This window comes from Musca autumnalis, unplaced genomic scaffold (assembly GCF_047663935.1).
Source record: "Musca autumnalis isolate F117 unplaced genomic scaffold, ASM4766393v1 scaffold_4, whole genome shotgun sequence".
Taxonomy (NCBI): Eukaryota; Metazoa; Arthropoda; class Insecta; order Diptera; family Muscidae; genus Musca; species Musca autumnalis.
In genome coordinates, this window is record NW_027411977.1 from 63,451,738 (window position 1) to 63,467,779 (window position 16,042).

Consider the following 16,042-nt stretch of genomic DNA (forward strand, 5'->3'; position numbering starts at 1 on the left):
AAAACTAAAAACAACTGATTGATTGTTTTCAGGAAGAAGAAGAGCTTGCAAGTGCTTGCTAGAAGAAATTTGTCCAGCAAGAATTTGCAAGCTCTCAGTGAAAGAACTGTCAAAATGTCTCTCTCGAATCGCTCTCTTTTGCTGGTTTTTTGTGTTAACAGACGGCTTCCAGCAACAATTGATACAAATTGTTACAAATTTTAGGGTAACCAGACACAGCTAATTACTCAAAACATAAATAATGAAGGACACAATAATATTGAAGTGCCAGTTGTCTATGCTGAGGACGGCATAGCAATAAATAATGAACAATTTCCTTCTATGAGAAGTCACGACTCGATTTTTCAAGAACACTTTCTGGGGTCCTATGAAGATAATGTTTCTGCTGAAACAAGTAATGTTGACATTTCCCTTATTTATAGTGAACATAATTATGCGCGAGCACCCGAGGTTGCAGTACATGTAGCAGTGGTTGCAGCTTCTGCATCCTCGGCTGCAGTACATGTAGCAGTGGTTGCAGCTTCTGCATCCTCGGTTGCAGCTTCTGCATCCTCGGCTGCAGAATCAGCGCAAGATGTACAAATACATAGGGGTGGTAGAATTCGCGCAAATAGTATTTCTTCGAACATTTCTTCCACTTACAGTGAAGAAGAAACAAAATCAATGATGCTTCTTCTATTAAAATCAAGAAAAGAATACATTGAAAGACAGAGAATTCAGCAATTTCATCTCCCACGAGTTGATATTTTATTCTCAAATGTTCTGCTGTCTTTCAACGAAAGAGTAACAGCACTTATACGAAACATTTTAGGACAAAAACCCGAACACGAAAGGCTATGCATGCTTTCTTTTGATGGTTTCCGATGTGTCAATCATAAAGAAGCTTATTTATTTCTATTAAGTGGCCTTAACAGTGATTGGCAAATTTATATTGGTATTGATGCTATGGAAATCTTTAGTGTGGTCAAACTTTCACAAATTTTGGGCACATTATATAATGCTGCAACAAATTTAAATGCACAAGTCGTACTAACGGTATGTGATTGCGCAACCATACATCTAAAATTATTGCGCCCTACCATTTCAAGTGTTGAACCTGTAGAGGTGGTACCAGGCTACCCAATGCGGTACGCATTTGATATAGTCCATCATTTTCACAACTTCATAAAAGCATTGCTTAGTAGAAACTTATATTATTCCACTGTCATGGCCGATTCAGAGAAAATAAAGTCTGTTACATCCGTATCATGTTTAAATAACGATTATAGGTACGAAAGAGTTTCTCTACAAAAATTCAAGCAAGTTTTGAGTGATACTGTTATTCGGAAATTAAGAGCAATTAATGCAAACAATAGTCCATCAATAAATGCTGCAATAGAAGTTATTGAACAATCAATACCTTTGATGAATCTTATATTCAACGAAAATAGGTATTTCGTCGGAAGTAAAATATATGTTTTAAATAGTTTTCTTACATTTTTGACAGACGTAGCCTTTCCAGGAAAAGAAACCTTTATTGCAACTATCAAACAATTGCTGTACATGTTAGAACATTATGAAGATATTCGGTTGGCTAAATGCTCTACTCATTTCACCATCGAGGATTTTGGTCATCAGATAACAGACCGTTTCCCACGAAATGTTACGTTTAGACGATTGGAGTACTCTAAGAGGAGATATAGCGCAGTATTACAATATAATGAATCCTTAAATAAAAATAAAGGATGTTACATTCACTGAAAGTACACGAAATGGGTTGAAGCATGTCAAAATTGCAGTTGGAGACGAAGTTTTTGAGGGAGAAGATGGGCAAAGAAAAGTATCCACAATAAAGGCTACAAAATTAGCATGCAATTCTTTGTTCAAAGCTAACTATGAATTGTTCAAGGAATGGGAAGATAAGGGTGCAAGTGTTCAATGGGAAACCTTTACCTCCACCCAACTGGCAACAAACGGCACCCGGAGCATTGCTGAATTCGGTAAGTGAAGCACTATTTAAAAAACATTTAGCTGAAATAAATAAATAAAATATGCGTTCTTTATTAATTTATGGGGGAAAGGGTTTCCAATTTTCTTATATTTTACATGTTATTTGGATGTATTTACATGTTATTGTAAAAATATCATTAGCTGTAGAAAATCACGCGGGACACGCAAAACTTTACTCAAACGTTGTATGTGCTTTCAGCTTAATTCATTTTCGCCTTGACATCAAATTTCGACAATTTAGGAGCGAATTTTCTTCTTTTTTGTTAATATTCGCTTCGTTTCATGCATGGTACATGCGTCCTTTGTATTTATGTACGTATGTATGTATCTTCATTATAGGATCACAAGGAAATTTTAAATTAGTATTTTTGTTCAGATTGAAATGTTCGACATAGATCCAATAATAAAATCTTACGAAAACATGAAAAGGTAATTCATCAAACTTTGTAAATCTAAACATGCAATTAACACAAGTTATTAACAAATTAATTTTTGTCAGTCAAAGCTAAGATTCCACGGAATTGCCCGAATATAGTGAGATTTTTTGAGACTTTCATTTCTGGAAGTTTTCGGAAAGGGCTATGTAAGTAATGGATAATTGAAAACAACACATGTGATTTCATATACATGTGTTGTTTTCAATTATACATATATACAAATAAATTCTTTATTAACTTAATTCAGTTTTTCATTTACAGGTAATAAAACACGATATATTAAATCTATATAAAAAGATTTTGGTCTTGTACTATTCTGAGCAGTATCCAAGTATAGCGAATGTGCAAGAAATAATGGACAAATGTTTTACTAGATGTGAAATAACAAATATTATTGCAGATAAGGACATCCTCTACAACTTATGGCAACAATTTGTAAATACGGATATAGTAAATCTGGGAATTTTTAATGAGAAGCGGAAAATATGCGAAGAAATGCATCATCCTAATGCAATAAAAAGAAATAGAATTGAATAAAGATTAGAATACAAATTCATGCATCAGTATTTAAAATTACTGGTATTGGTATAAGTTCTGTAGGCATATTCTGTAACTTTTAACAACTATCTATATCTTTTAAATTTCTTTTGTTTTTGTAACAAAAATAAACAAACAAATGAAATTGTTGTAAAGTAAACAATGAGTAAAGTTGTTAAAAAGTTACAGAATAGGCCACCAGTTCAGGTTTGCATTTGGGTAGTTTTCTAAGTACACATTTAAACACAGGGGCCCGAATTCACGCGAAATGTGTCTCAACGAACGAATGATTTAAGATCTAGTGATGACTACATACAGTTAGTCAACTAAATTATTGCAAAACCAAAATTATTACAAATCTTTAAATAAAACATCATGTTATTGGTATAAATAAATATCATTATTAATATTATTGTTAACAATACAATTCTTACAATTGTTTATTAATATAATAAAATAAAAAGTAGCTAAATTTCACTAAACATTTTCTTAAAATTAACAAAAATGAGTACAACTCATTATTTGCACTGTCTACTAAAGAATTGCAAAATTCACAACTTTTTAGTCTTTCACGGTATTTTTTGGTTTTTTTTTTGGTTTTAATAGTTCCTATGTCCACATTTGGTATCAAAAACAGCTTGTAAACGTATCTGAATTTAATAAATAGGTTTCGGAATGTCATATTCCAATGGTATTTTTAGCCATTCTTCTTTATTGCATTTTATTTAGTCCCCCAGGTTAGTGGGCGACCTATTCCCGACTTTTTTCTTCAGGTGTGCCCATGAATTGTCGATGTTGGGTTAATATTTAGGCTTTGAACTGGTGTGTCAATGACTTTGGTGCAGTTGTATAACAACCAAGTCCTACATAAATACGATTTATGCGTAAGGTCGTTGTCTTGGTAGTATTCATATTGCAATTTTTTGCATTTTCGGGGTCAACAGGTCCAAATTTCTTGACGTTTTTGGTTAAATAATTTTTAAAACACGTTAATAAACGTACTCTGTTATTGTTTCCTTCAAAATCTGGATGTCACCAACGTCACTGCTAGGTATACAACCCAATACCATAATTGACAGTTTTCCGAACTTTGCGGTATGTATTAAATTCTTGTTTTCCATGGCTATAAAGGCGTTTCGTAGTACTTTTTGAGGCCCATCGTGATAGTACAACATAATTTTAGTATTATCAGAAAATATAACGTCGTCCCAATACTTAAGATGGCACGTAAAGTTGTCTGTAACAAGTCTGAATAGTTTCTACACGTTGTGCTGGGAGGGCAATAGTTTTTACCTAGTGACTCATGATGAAGGATTGTTATTATGTAGCACCTTTCTGACTTTTCCTTGTGAAACACTTACTCGAAATTCTATTTTGATTAGAAGAAGCAATTATCTGGTACTGCTTTGGGGTCTTTCGTCAATTTCTTTAATAAGTCTCCTGCCAATTCGAGGATTTACTACTTTTGACCTATAATGTGACATCTTTAGTTTGAACATACCTTCTCTCTCGGTGCAGTATATGATGTTGCATATAGTTATCAGCTTATGAGTGGTGATTTTAGCGATTTCCCTGGCGGATTTACCATTATTATAATTGGAATAGACCAAATGTAGCATATTTTCCGAAATCCGTTTACCAGAGTTTCTCTTTTTCTGAATATACCGCCTATGTTACACACAGAACAAATAATTTATGATCAAAAATTATGGGTTTACATGTCCACATACCATAAAATCATAAAAATCCTTAATTGAAAAAAATCGCTGGGAAAATCCCATGATTTTATTGCACATTCATTCATTTTGCAATTATTTAGTTGACACCACAAAAACCAGGTACCTATACCTTTTGCCCGTTGTTTTTGTAATTTACGACCGATTTCTGCATTTTTTGGCTGGATGTTGTCATTAACAGGTAAATCAACAGATATGTACAAAAAACCCAACATTATTGAAAGAATATCTTGTAGTAATTCCTAATTAAAAATCTAAATGTTTAACAATTCATCGTTTGCAATAATATAGTTGACTAACTGTACTTTTTCCTACGGCACGCCAATACTTCTCGGGATATGTTTAAATTTTGTTCAACATGCTTTAAACACATCGCTCATTTACTCAAAGAGTTGCATAAATCTAAAATGCGTTTTTTGAGACCTCTACTTCGCCTTGTGTCAACTTTTCATGTTGATATATCTTAAACCTTGTTTACATTTACGAAATCCACTCGATTTCAACTGTCAATTCCATTGCTCAAACGTCAAATGGAATCCAATCGATTTTAGATGAGTTTTCATGTGACGTATACGCAAAGGAATTGACAGTTGAAATCAGGTGGATTTCGTAAATGCCCAGCAAAAAAAAATGGAAGTGGTGCAAGTTGGAGTGAGGATTTCATTACATGCATGGATGCGCTTCCAGTGGACTAATGAAAAAGGCAATCCTTTTCCTCACATTTGGATTACATCCAACAAGCACTTTTATGTATAAACGATAAAAAATTCAGTTTTCATTCAACAAATGAAATTAAAGTAATACGGCGTTTATATTATAGTTTTTTGCAGGGTTAACCTTCTTTATGAGGATTTGTTTGAAGTATATACAATGGAAATGACATTTGAAACCCAGACCCACTGGGTTAACCTTGATATATATAAACGGCCTATAAGAATAAAATTAAAATGTCTTATTAATGGCCTGTTCCCGTACTTTACAAAGTGGTAAAAGTCGTAAACGATTTTCATACAAATTTTGTGTACGGGAACGCAAAACTCGTAAAAGTGGTAAAAATTGTAAAAATGGAGTGCTTCCTAGCTGCGTGCTGCGGAAGCAAAATGGAGTGCTTCCTAACTGCGTGCCGCGGAAGCAAAATGGAGTGCTTCCTTTCTGCGCGCTCCCTTGTAAAATTCACTGAGGAATTCATAGAAAAAGAAGCACTTCGTGACACTTGCACCAGTGATTTAACTGCTTCCGTGGATGCAAACTTTTTGCTGGGTGTAAACACAATATTAAACTCAACGAGTTACAACTAATAGCTATATTACATTACGTGTATTTCATGTGTATGTCTTGCATTTTTTTACATCTACATGTTGTACACATAGTGTGATCCATATAAAAAATTTCATCTATCAAAATGATGTGTGGACCCATGTGTAACTTTTTCGTTTTAGAGCCCTTTCTATTTTTGTATGTACAATAAATAGAAAACAGCTGATTTGTTTGTTTTGATGAAAGCAGAAATTTGCAAAATTTGCTGAAATTTCTTAAAGAAACTTAAATAAATCGATTTGATAAAGGATTTGTTTACATTTATAGGTTATGTCACAAAAAAAAAAAAAAAAAAAAAAAACATATACTGGTGTAATAGCAAAGATTATAAATCATATGTATGTAAAATGTCCTTTTTCGCACGCACAATGAATTACACGAGGACAAAAAAATTCAAAAGTCCCGGTCCACACTAGCGTGAATTTCATTAAAAAATTTCATGAAATTAGGCGTTTTTAAATCGAACTCCCCACTACAGCAATTTTATGATGTTATTCTACTATGGAAGTCGATCTAGAGACGCATAATTTCATATCAAAATTTCAGTGAAATTACTGTAGTGTGGCCCGGGACAAACATACACATGAAATACACGTAAGTCCCAATTTACATTAGGCCATTTTACTTGCGGCAATTGTCAGTTTGTGGGTGAGAGAGGGTGTTGAGAGGCAAAGGGTTACCAAAAGTCCCGGTCCAAACTAGCGTGAATTTCTTTAAAAAATTTCATGAAATTAGGTGTTTTTGAATCGAACTCCCCACTACAGCAATTTTATGATTTTATTCTACTATGGAAGTCGATCTAGAGACGCATAATTTCATATCAAAATTTCAGTGAAATTACTGTAGTGTGGCCCGAGACAACATACACATGAAATACACGTAAGTCCCAATTTACATTAGGCCATTTTACTTGCGGCAATTGTCAGTTTGTGGGTGAGAGAGGGTGTTGAGAGGCAAAGGGTTACCATATACCTCACCTCTCTCTCCATCAAACTGACAATTGCCGCAACGCCTAATGTAAATTGGGACTTATGTAATTAATATAGCTATAATTTACTAGGGGCTTATAGTACGGTTACACTAGAGTTTTTGCGGGATTCGCCCATCAATCTATAGATTAAGGGGTGTTCACACTAGCCGTAATCAGCGTTGCCAATATTTTTCAGCCTCTTTTCCCCAACTTCTCCAAAATTTTTCCCCAAAATTCCCCAGACTGAATTTCCCCAAAAAAAAAAAAAAAAACATTTTTTAACAAATAAGTACAGTCGAAATCGCTTAGAACGTCGTCGTTTATAACGTCATATATCTAATAACGACGAAATACAAAAGTGCCGAATTTCTGCCCTTTATATTCCACACAAATAAATATCGCTTATGACGTCATCGCTAATAACGAATATAAGGCCATGTTTATATTATAGTCTTTTGCAGGGTTAACCTTCTTTATGAGGATTTATTTGAAATATAAGCAATGGAATTGACATTTGGAACCCAGTGGGTTTGTTAAATCCGGTTATATATAAACGTACTATAACGTCGGTTTTTGTGAAATATTTAAATTTTACTATCAGTTATAACGTCGAACCATACGAAAAAGTAAAATCTCAATATTTTTTGTCGTATGTGTGTTTTTTCATACAAAAACAAAATACCAAACATATGCACAACATGTTCGAAGATGGGGTTGAACAACTGAATTCCGACTCACACGTAGGCGGTCTCGTGTCAATTAAGCTTGAATTTTGCTACCCCAATGTCAGAACTGTGTTACAACCCATGGATACCAAGGTGTAAAAATATCATTAAAACCGCAATCGGCAAATATCCACTATCCTGGCGAGAAGAGAAAAGTATAAAAGTACGAAATTAAATATGTTGGATGCCGTTTTGTTGTTATACCCTAGACAGACGGCAGCGTTAATTTCCATTAACTGCCTTAATTCAAATTAATTCGTGCATTATCCACATTCTTATGCACAAAGTAAAACTGAATTTAAAGTGGATTTAGGTATTTCAATATAGCAATACCGTAAAAGAGAGAGCATAGTATATTCATATGAGGGAGAGGTCATATGAGGGAGAGGGCTCTGAGACACAAGGAAAACAAAAAATTACAGTTCAAACAACAACAAAACAGTAACCAACTGTTTCGTAAATGCAGAAACTGTCGTCTGTCAGGGTAAAATTAAAAACAGTTCTTATCTTCATTATCATTTCCCCAACACATATAAGATACTGATGAATTTGTTGTCATCGATGAATTTTTTTTTACATCTGCTATGTATAATGACGGCGACGTAATATTGGAAGCTTTAGATGAAGGCAATCCTGACGAAGACATTGAGGATACTACGGAACCAGCGTCAGAGGCGTGCCTCGCTGTATAAACTTTTCAAAAATTTATCTACTCAGAAGATGTTATTCAAATTGAAATACATGTTTTTTTTTGTATTTTTGAACGCACACGGAAAACGCAGAGCTATAGGTTTGGCCCAAAAAAGGGCTGAGAAGCTGCCTTGCCTGCTTACCTTGCTTAAGGCCTGGGTACTTAAGCTGCCCGGTTGCCTTGCTTTCCTGCTTCAATTCTGACATAATAAAAGAATAAAGAAGGCCGAGCAAATTTCGAACTGGGTTGACCTTTCCTTTTTTTATTCTTTTATCGGAAGCAAGCAAGGTAAGCAGGCGAGGCAGCTTATGTACCCAGGCCTTTAACTCTGATAAAATAACAAAAAAGAAAAGGGCAACCCAGTTCGAAAATTGCTCTGCGTTCTTTATTCTTTTATTTTTGTTATGACAGAAATGAAGCAGGAAAGCAAGGCAACCAGGCGAGGCAGCTTATGTACCCAGGCCTTAAGGTAGAAACTCAATGAAATACGCCGCTTTTTTCACGCTCAGTTTCTTGTAAAAGATTAAAGGCCAAGTACTACCTAAAGGCCTGCGTACATAAGCTGCCTTGCCTGCTTACCTTGCTTACTTCTGATAAAAGAATAAAAAGGAAAAGGGCAACCCAGTTCGAAATTTCCTCGGCCTTCTTTATTCTTTTATTTTTATTATGTCAAAAATGAAGCAGGAAAGCAAGGCAATCAGGCAGAGCAGCTTATGTACGCAGACCTTAATTCAAATGCTACTTAATTCATTTGAATAAGGTAGTACTTGGCCTTTACTGTTTTACAAGAAACTGAGCGTAATAGCACGGTTACACTACAGCTTTTTGCCGGGTTAACCCACTTCATTAGGATTTATTGCTTAATCTGGTCAAATCTGACCAGATTTGCCATACAAAAATTAAATCCTCTCACGGCTGGGTTTATTTTAAATCCGGCACAAATCCACCAGCAATACAGTGTTGTATTCGGTATTTGTGCAAAAAAATCCAACTCTACTCAAAAAGTACCAAAAGTTGCAACTGTTTTTGCAACAGAGTTTGTCGTGTTTTACACGTTTACGATTGGTCGCATGAGATTTTATGGAGTTAATAAATCTAAAGTTATTTGAAAATCATAAAATTATTTATTTTTTTATTAGACACTTTTTTAACAAAAAGTACGCTTGATACCATGATACAAAAATGTATCCCTGTGTGTAAAATATACCAATATGAGCAAAGAGGGGACGATATCTCATACGAGAAATTGTAAAAGTGTAACACACGACTTTATTAGTTATTTTGTATGTATACGTAAACAAACATCAGCTGACAGTTTATATCCTCGAAAAGCTAAGTGTAACCAGCAAAGATTAACCCACTGGATCTATTAAACCCAGCGGCGTATTTCATTGTGTTTCTACATTTAAATCATTTTCTAAAGGGTTGTTTACACCATCTATCAATGTCGTATGAGATGCCAAATTTTCTACCTGCGAATGTTGTACACATAGTGTAACCACTATGAAAATTTTCATCTATCAAAATGATTTGGCAACTCATATGTAATTTTTTCATTTAGGGAGCGCTCTATTTGATACGGCATTCTCGTATGTAAACATAAATTTATCAGCTGTTTTCTGACATTCTCAAACAAAAAATGAAAAACAAAATCTTTTAAAAAAGAAAATGGAAAGGTATGTATATTTAAATATTCAGTAAAGTAAATAAATGGCGTTTATAATGTTATTTTCAGATCGATTGGTCGAAAGAAGCAGTCTTTGAAATGATTGTTTGGTGGCAAAAACATGAATGCCTCTATAACTCCAAACACCAATTCAGTTTCCTTCAACCAAAATTAAAATTTGCGCAAAATTGCAACTCAACAATAAATGTAAATAATGACAAAAACAGCTGTTTTTTTATTTTTAGGTTATGTCATACGAAAATAACACTTGCAGGTATGAACGCACAAATTGAAAATTGTATGGATGACGTCAATTTTGACAAACATAGAGAATGTCGAATGGGTGAAAGAAATGGCAGCTCATATGACATTGATAGATGGTGTAAACAGCCCTTTATCAATAAATTTGTATTCTTAGTATCGGTCCACACTAGAGTAATTTTAATGAAATTTTGGCATGAAATTTTACATTTTTTGGGAAAAACACATAATTTCAAGAAACTAGGGTATACGCTTTCATGTATTCTGCAATTTTGCTTTGTTGCAATATTCTTATAAAACAATCAGATCGTTTTATTTGCATTTTCTTTTACTTTCGTTTCAAAATTGCAGTGAAAATACTTTTAAGGCCTGGGTACATAAGCTGCTTTGCCTGGTTGCCTTGCTTCCCTGCTTCATTTTTGACATAATAAAAATAAAAGAATAAGTCCCAATTTACATTGGGCGAGTTTACTTGCGGCAATTGTCAGTTTGTAGGTGAGAGAGGGTGCTGAGAGGCAAAGGGTTACCATATGCCTCACCTCTCTCTCCTACAAAATGACAATTGCCGCAAGTAAACTCGCCCAATGTAAATTGGGACTAAAGGAGGCCGAGCAAATTTCGAACTGGGTTGCAATTCAAAAATGGTTTAAACGATTACTCATGTCGATTTGTAGATCCCATCTGTCTGTTATTTTTCGATCTATAGATCCATCTGGCCTGCATTGACTTTCAAACTAGTTCCAGTATTTTGACATTTTCACCAGTAATACAGTTTGACAGTCCTTTACATTTGACGTGACAATTTGGCGTGGCTCGTTTTTCTCTTTCTTTGCCAATTTTTTACATTTTAATATAAATTTAGTGAAAACTATAGAGCAATAATGGCAAAAAAGAAGAGCGAAGATACCACAAATGACCAGGATTATGAGGAGGAGCCAAATTTTGAAGATCCAGAGGGTTTCGTAGATGATATTAGTGATGAAGGTATGGAGGCTCAAACATAACCTACAACTTTGTGTTGACGAACAATTTTTTCACAATTTTTTGCAGAATTGTTGGCCGACAAATTGGCTCAACGTCCCTCGGAAGCTGATGGCGTTGAAAATGTTGTTGTTGTCGATAATATTCCCAAAGTAGAACCCAAGAAATTGGAAAAGTTGCAAAACATCATAAACAAGACTTTTTCTAATTATGGTGAGATTGTAAATTCTGTATACCCCGTTGATGAGAATGGCAATACGAAGGGCTATGCCTTTATGGAATTCAGAAATCAACAACAAGCTGAAGATGCTGTTAGAAACTTGAACAATTATCGTCTCGATAAGGTGCATACGTTCATTGTTAATCTTTTCACCGACTTCCAGAAGTATGACAACATCCCCGAGAAGTGGGAACCCCCAACCCCACAACCCTTTAAAATGCAAAATGATTTGTATAGTTTCTTGCTGGATCCGGATGCATACGATCAATATTGTGTTGCTGCTGAAACATCGCCGAACAGTGTGCAGGTTGGCTTCTGGCAAAATACCCTACCTGAACCTACTGATTTGGAAACCCGCGAAAGCTTTACTGACACCTTTGTTAAATGGTCGCCATTGGGTACGTATTGTGTGACATTCCACAAGCCCGGTGTTGCCATCTGGGGTGGTAGTAAATTCCAGCGTATCCAACGTTTCCCCCACCCTGGTACTCAGTTCGTTGAATTCTCTCCCTGCGAAAACTATTTGGTGACCTATGGTCCAACACCAACCGGACAAAAGGTTGTTATCTGGGACATTCGTTCCGGTGCCGAGAAACGTTCATTCATTGCTGAAGATGTGTCAATGTTCTCCATGTTCCGTTGGTCACATGATGATAAGTATGTAGCACGTTTGGGCGAAAGCTCTATTCATATCTACGAAACTCCTTCCTTCTACCTGCTTGACAAGAAATCCATTAAAGTTGCCGGCATTCGTGGTTTCTCATGGTCACCCACAGATAACATTATCGCCTACTGGGTGGAAGAACAAAATCAAATTCCTGCCCGTGTCACCCTTTTGGAAATCCCCAAGAAACGTGAAATTCGTAATAAGAATCTTTTCCATGTAGCCGATTGTAAATTGCACTGGCAAAAATCTGGTGATTATTTGTGTGTTAAGGTCGACCGTTATTCTAAATTGAAGAAGGACAAGAAAGATTCCGATGTTAAATTCTTGGGTATGTTCTACAACTTTGAAATATTCCACATGCGCGAAAAGGAAGTTCCCGTTGATTCTGTGGAAATTCGTGAACTTATTATGGCCTTCGCCTGGGAACCTGTTGGCAATAAGTTCGCCATTATCCATGGTGAAACCAGTAATTCCAATGTAAGCTTCTACGAGGTTAATAATGGTGTCAAACCCACATTGGTGAAGAAACTTGAAAAGAAAACATGTACCCATCTCTTCTGGTCTCCACGTGGTCAATTTATTGTTATGGCCAATTTGACAGTGGGAACTTTTGAATTTGTGGACACCAATAATAATTTCGTTATTACTGCATCGCCTGATCATTTCCGCGCCTCAGAAGTTGAGTGGGATCCAACTGGTCGTTATGTGGTCACAGGTGTTTCCTCATGGAAGGTTAAAGAAGATACTGGCTACAATATGTACACCTTCCAAGGTCGTATTATTCGTCGTAGTCTTCTCAAGAACTTTGTTCAATTCTTATGGCGTCCACGTCCTGCAACACTATTGAGCGAAGAAGAAATCAAGGATATTCGCAAGAACTTGAAGAAGTACTATTACATATTCGAACAAAAGGATCGTATGCGTATGACACGTGCTTCCAAGGAATTGTTGGAGAAACGTGCTCAATTGTGCGAACAATTTACGGAATATCGCAACAAACGTATTGCCGAATGGAAGGAGCAGAAGCCAAGACGTTTGCAGCTCAGAAATCGTAAGTATTTTTTTTTTATTGAATTTATGTAAATTGTAAGAGAGAATCAGAATTAGAAATTATAGTAATATGATATACAGTTGCCATAGATTGCCAACATAGCTTCAAATATTTATATAGTCCCTATATAAAGGTGTCATAACCAATTTGGAGTGTTTAGAAAAATTTAATTAGGGGTTATTCTGAACGAAAATTCACCGTGAGCTTTGTCTTTCCACCGTTTCAACATAAAGGAGAAAGTGAGAAAACTCACGGGAATATACGTTCAGAATAACCCCCATTATTTTTCCAAGAAACTTTTGGTAGTCTTGTTGTTGTTGTAGCAGCATAAAAATCTACGTAGAAACATATGTTTGATGCTGGGTTGGCAGTCGCTGGCCGGTACAGAGAACCCGCTGCCGTGGGATTGGTAGGTAGTCTTGGTATATTTTCCCTTGGCCCAGATTTTGTAAAAAAATTTCTGGTTTTAGAATTGTACATTCCGGTTTATATTTCAGGCGGTATATAAGTGTCCCGAATTTTACTCATAATATTTTTTCAATATATACATAGATCAGATTCGAATATGCCGTTTCAACTTAAAGGAAAAAGTGAGAAAACTCACGGTGAATTGATATTTTAAGCTTCTAAGTATTGAAGCAAGATGACATAAAGGCTGTAGCATTCAAATTTGAAAGCTAATTCAAAGCCAAAAATAATTGGGTGTATTTTTTGCAACTTTCTGAATTTTTTTTACGTCCGTGAAAAAGTTTCATCATAATAGGGGATGGATTTTTAATTCACAATATTGTCGTTGTTTCTTTTCTTTTTATAATAATTATATTTTTTCTTTTTTCAATTTCAGATTACGATACAGACAGTTTGGATACTGAAGAAGTTGATGAAGAAATTATTGAATTTTTGGTCAAAGAAGAAGTCACTGTACTCGAGTAGTTCGTATAATAATTATAAGTATATAATTTTTATTCAACTTTTTTATAAATCCCCCTCACATACAAATATCTACAATCATTCAGTTGATAACAAATAAAGGAGACATTCTTGCTTGCCGGTGGTAATTATAAATATAAAATACTATATCTGCGTGTTGAAAGGTAATCAACACTTGTATCCAACATAAAAAGCAAGAATCGCTCAAGGGCAGGAGGAAACAACATCACAAAACTCCTGTCCAAACCCTAAACAAAACAGTGTATTTTTATTTCTTAAAATATATTTAGAACTATTGTGTATATGAAAAGAAACTCCTCACCCAGGATAATATTACAAACCATAAAGGTAAAAAACTATTATTAACTACAATTAAAATATATTAATACATTCTAATTTATGTCCTTACAAAAAACAACTAAAATAAACAAAAATACACTGGGAAAACAAATAAAGTTTTTTGATTCTTATAGATGACAAATTAATAAACGAATATCCGAAGTAAGACCAATTTTCCAGCAGAGGCGGCGGTCCCAGCAAATGAGCGTGATGAGCTTCGTCGTGCCAATCCTATATACCCCAGAGTTAGGGACTATACACTGGAAGTTAATGGGATAGACGGTGGGCACAAGCAAACCAAGTGGCTAAATAATTTGCAGAATTGCAACGTTGTAGCCGGAAGACGTTTATTGTTTATTCTGGGGAACTGTTGAGTCAAACTCGAACCCTAGGAAGAAGGAAGAAAGGACCTCAGTCACGTTTGGCGACGTTACGCTGAAACGAAAAGATGCGCAAATTATTTGTCGAGCGCCCTAGAAGTGACAGGGCGAAGAATTAGATCTCTTCCTACCGAGGAGGAATCACCATAATTTACAGTGGATGATGTTGCAAATGCCATTAGGAACGCTAAATCATCCAAAGAGTTAGGATGTGACAGAATTTCCATGGAAATACTGACACAGCTGGATGAGCCGGGATTTGAGTTTCTCACCAAAGTTCTCAACTTGTTGATAGCCACTCATATTGTGCCCAAGGGCTGGAACATGGGCAGTGCGACAGCAAAGGTGTGTCGTACAGGCCGATTTTGCGCTTTTGCCCGTTGCAAAAACTTTTGGGGCTTTAATCCTCCCAGCGTCAGATGTAGATATTCATCATGCATGGGTTTCGTAAGCAGCCAACGGCGCTGACCGCCATCTATACACATATTAGCCGAAGTCTCAACCAGAACAAACCGTGCGATAGGACAGTGCATTCGTCTTATAAAAAGTCTTTGATACTGAGCAGACTATCGTACACTCCTGACAAGTTCATCCAACGTTTCGAACTTGGTCGGAGTGTAGTCTGCTCAATAAATGTGTGTTCTTATTTCTTGTGCTATTTAATGATGGGAACTACAAACAGCGCATAACAACATATTAAGCGGGTGTCTTCACCAATTTGGAGAAAACACAGACGTTAAAAGTAGATTTTTTGTTCCGTGCTTTTTTTTATCAAAATATCAAATATTTTATTAAGAAAATATTTGAAAAATAAGGATAATAAATGTAAATTTATCTTTGGAACAACTCTAGTTTAGTAAAAACTCTCCGATTTTTTTAAATTTTTTCCAGAGGTAGGTATTTTTGCGATGATTACGGGAACATAAAATTTTCTTGGGGGACGGACCCGGTTAGCCGGTTATTTGACCCGAAAGTCCGCGTACCCGGTACCGCCTGGACCCGGTTCTACCGAACCGATTTTTACAAAATGTCATAGCAGAGATATTGACCTTAGAACCATTGCAACTAGTGATAAAACTCTTCTGCCTTAAGATTTTCTCCTCTGTGGTATGTCCAACACCGGCTACGCGATCCAAAGTTTTTCT

The 16,042-nt window shown here is 35.5% G+C and overlaps 1 protein-coding gene and 1 long non-coding RNA gene across 2 annotated transcripts; both read left to right on the forward strand.

Moving 5' to 3' along the window:
* Positions 1-2,205: 2,205 nt before the first annotated feature.
* On the forward strand, positions 2,206-2,971 carry LOC141403478 (uncharacterized). The gene is made up of 3 exons (XR_012412809.1): positions 2,206-2,418; positions 2,489-2,572; positions 2,688-2,971. It is a non-coding gene; the product is annotated as an uncharacterized lncRNA (long non-coding RNA).
* An 8,043-nt stretch (positions 2,972-11,014) lies between these two features.
* eIF3b (eukaryotic translation initiation factor 3 subunit b) lies at positions 11,015-14,633 on the forward strand. The gene is made up of 3 exons (XM_073983750.1): positions 11,015-11,313; positions 11,380-13,248; positions 14,093-14,633. The coding sequence occupies exons 1-3, from the start codon at positions 11,211-11,213 to the stop codon at positions 14,179-14,181; spliced, it is 2,061 nt and encodes a 686-aa protein (XP_073839851.1). The 5' UTR covers positions 11,015-11,210; the 3' UTR covers positions 14,182-14,633.
* The last annotated feature ends 1,409 nt before the right edge of the window (positions 14,634-16,042 follow it).

Bases quoted from the DNA above. Each gene is read 5' to 3' on its own strand.
- eIF3b (XM_073983750.1), top strand. From the start codon at position 11,211: ATGGCAAAAAAGAAGAGCGAAGATACCACAAATGACCAGGATTATGAG. The intron at 11,314-11,379 runs GTATGGAGGCTC...AATTTTTTGCAG, and splicing joins AGATGATATTAGTGATGAAG to AATTGTTGGCCGACAAATTG. The intron at 13,249-14,092 runs GTAAGTATTTTT...TTTCAATTTCAG, and splicing joins ACGTTTGCAGCTCAGAAATC to ATTACGATACAGACAGTTTG.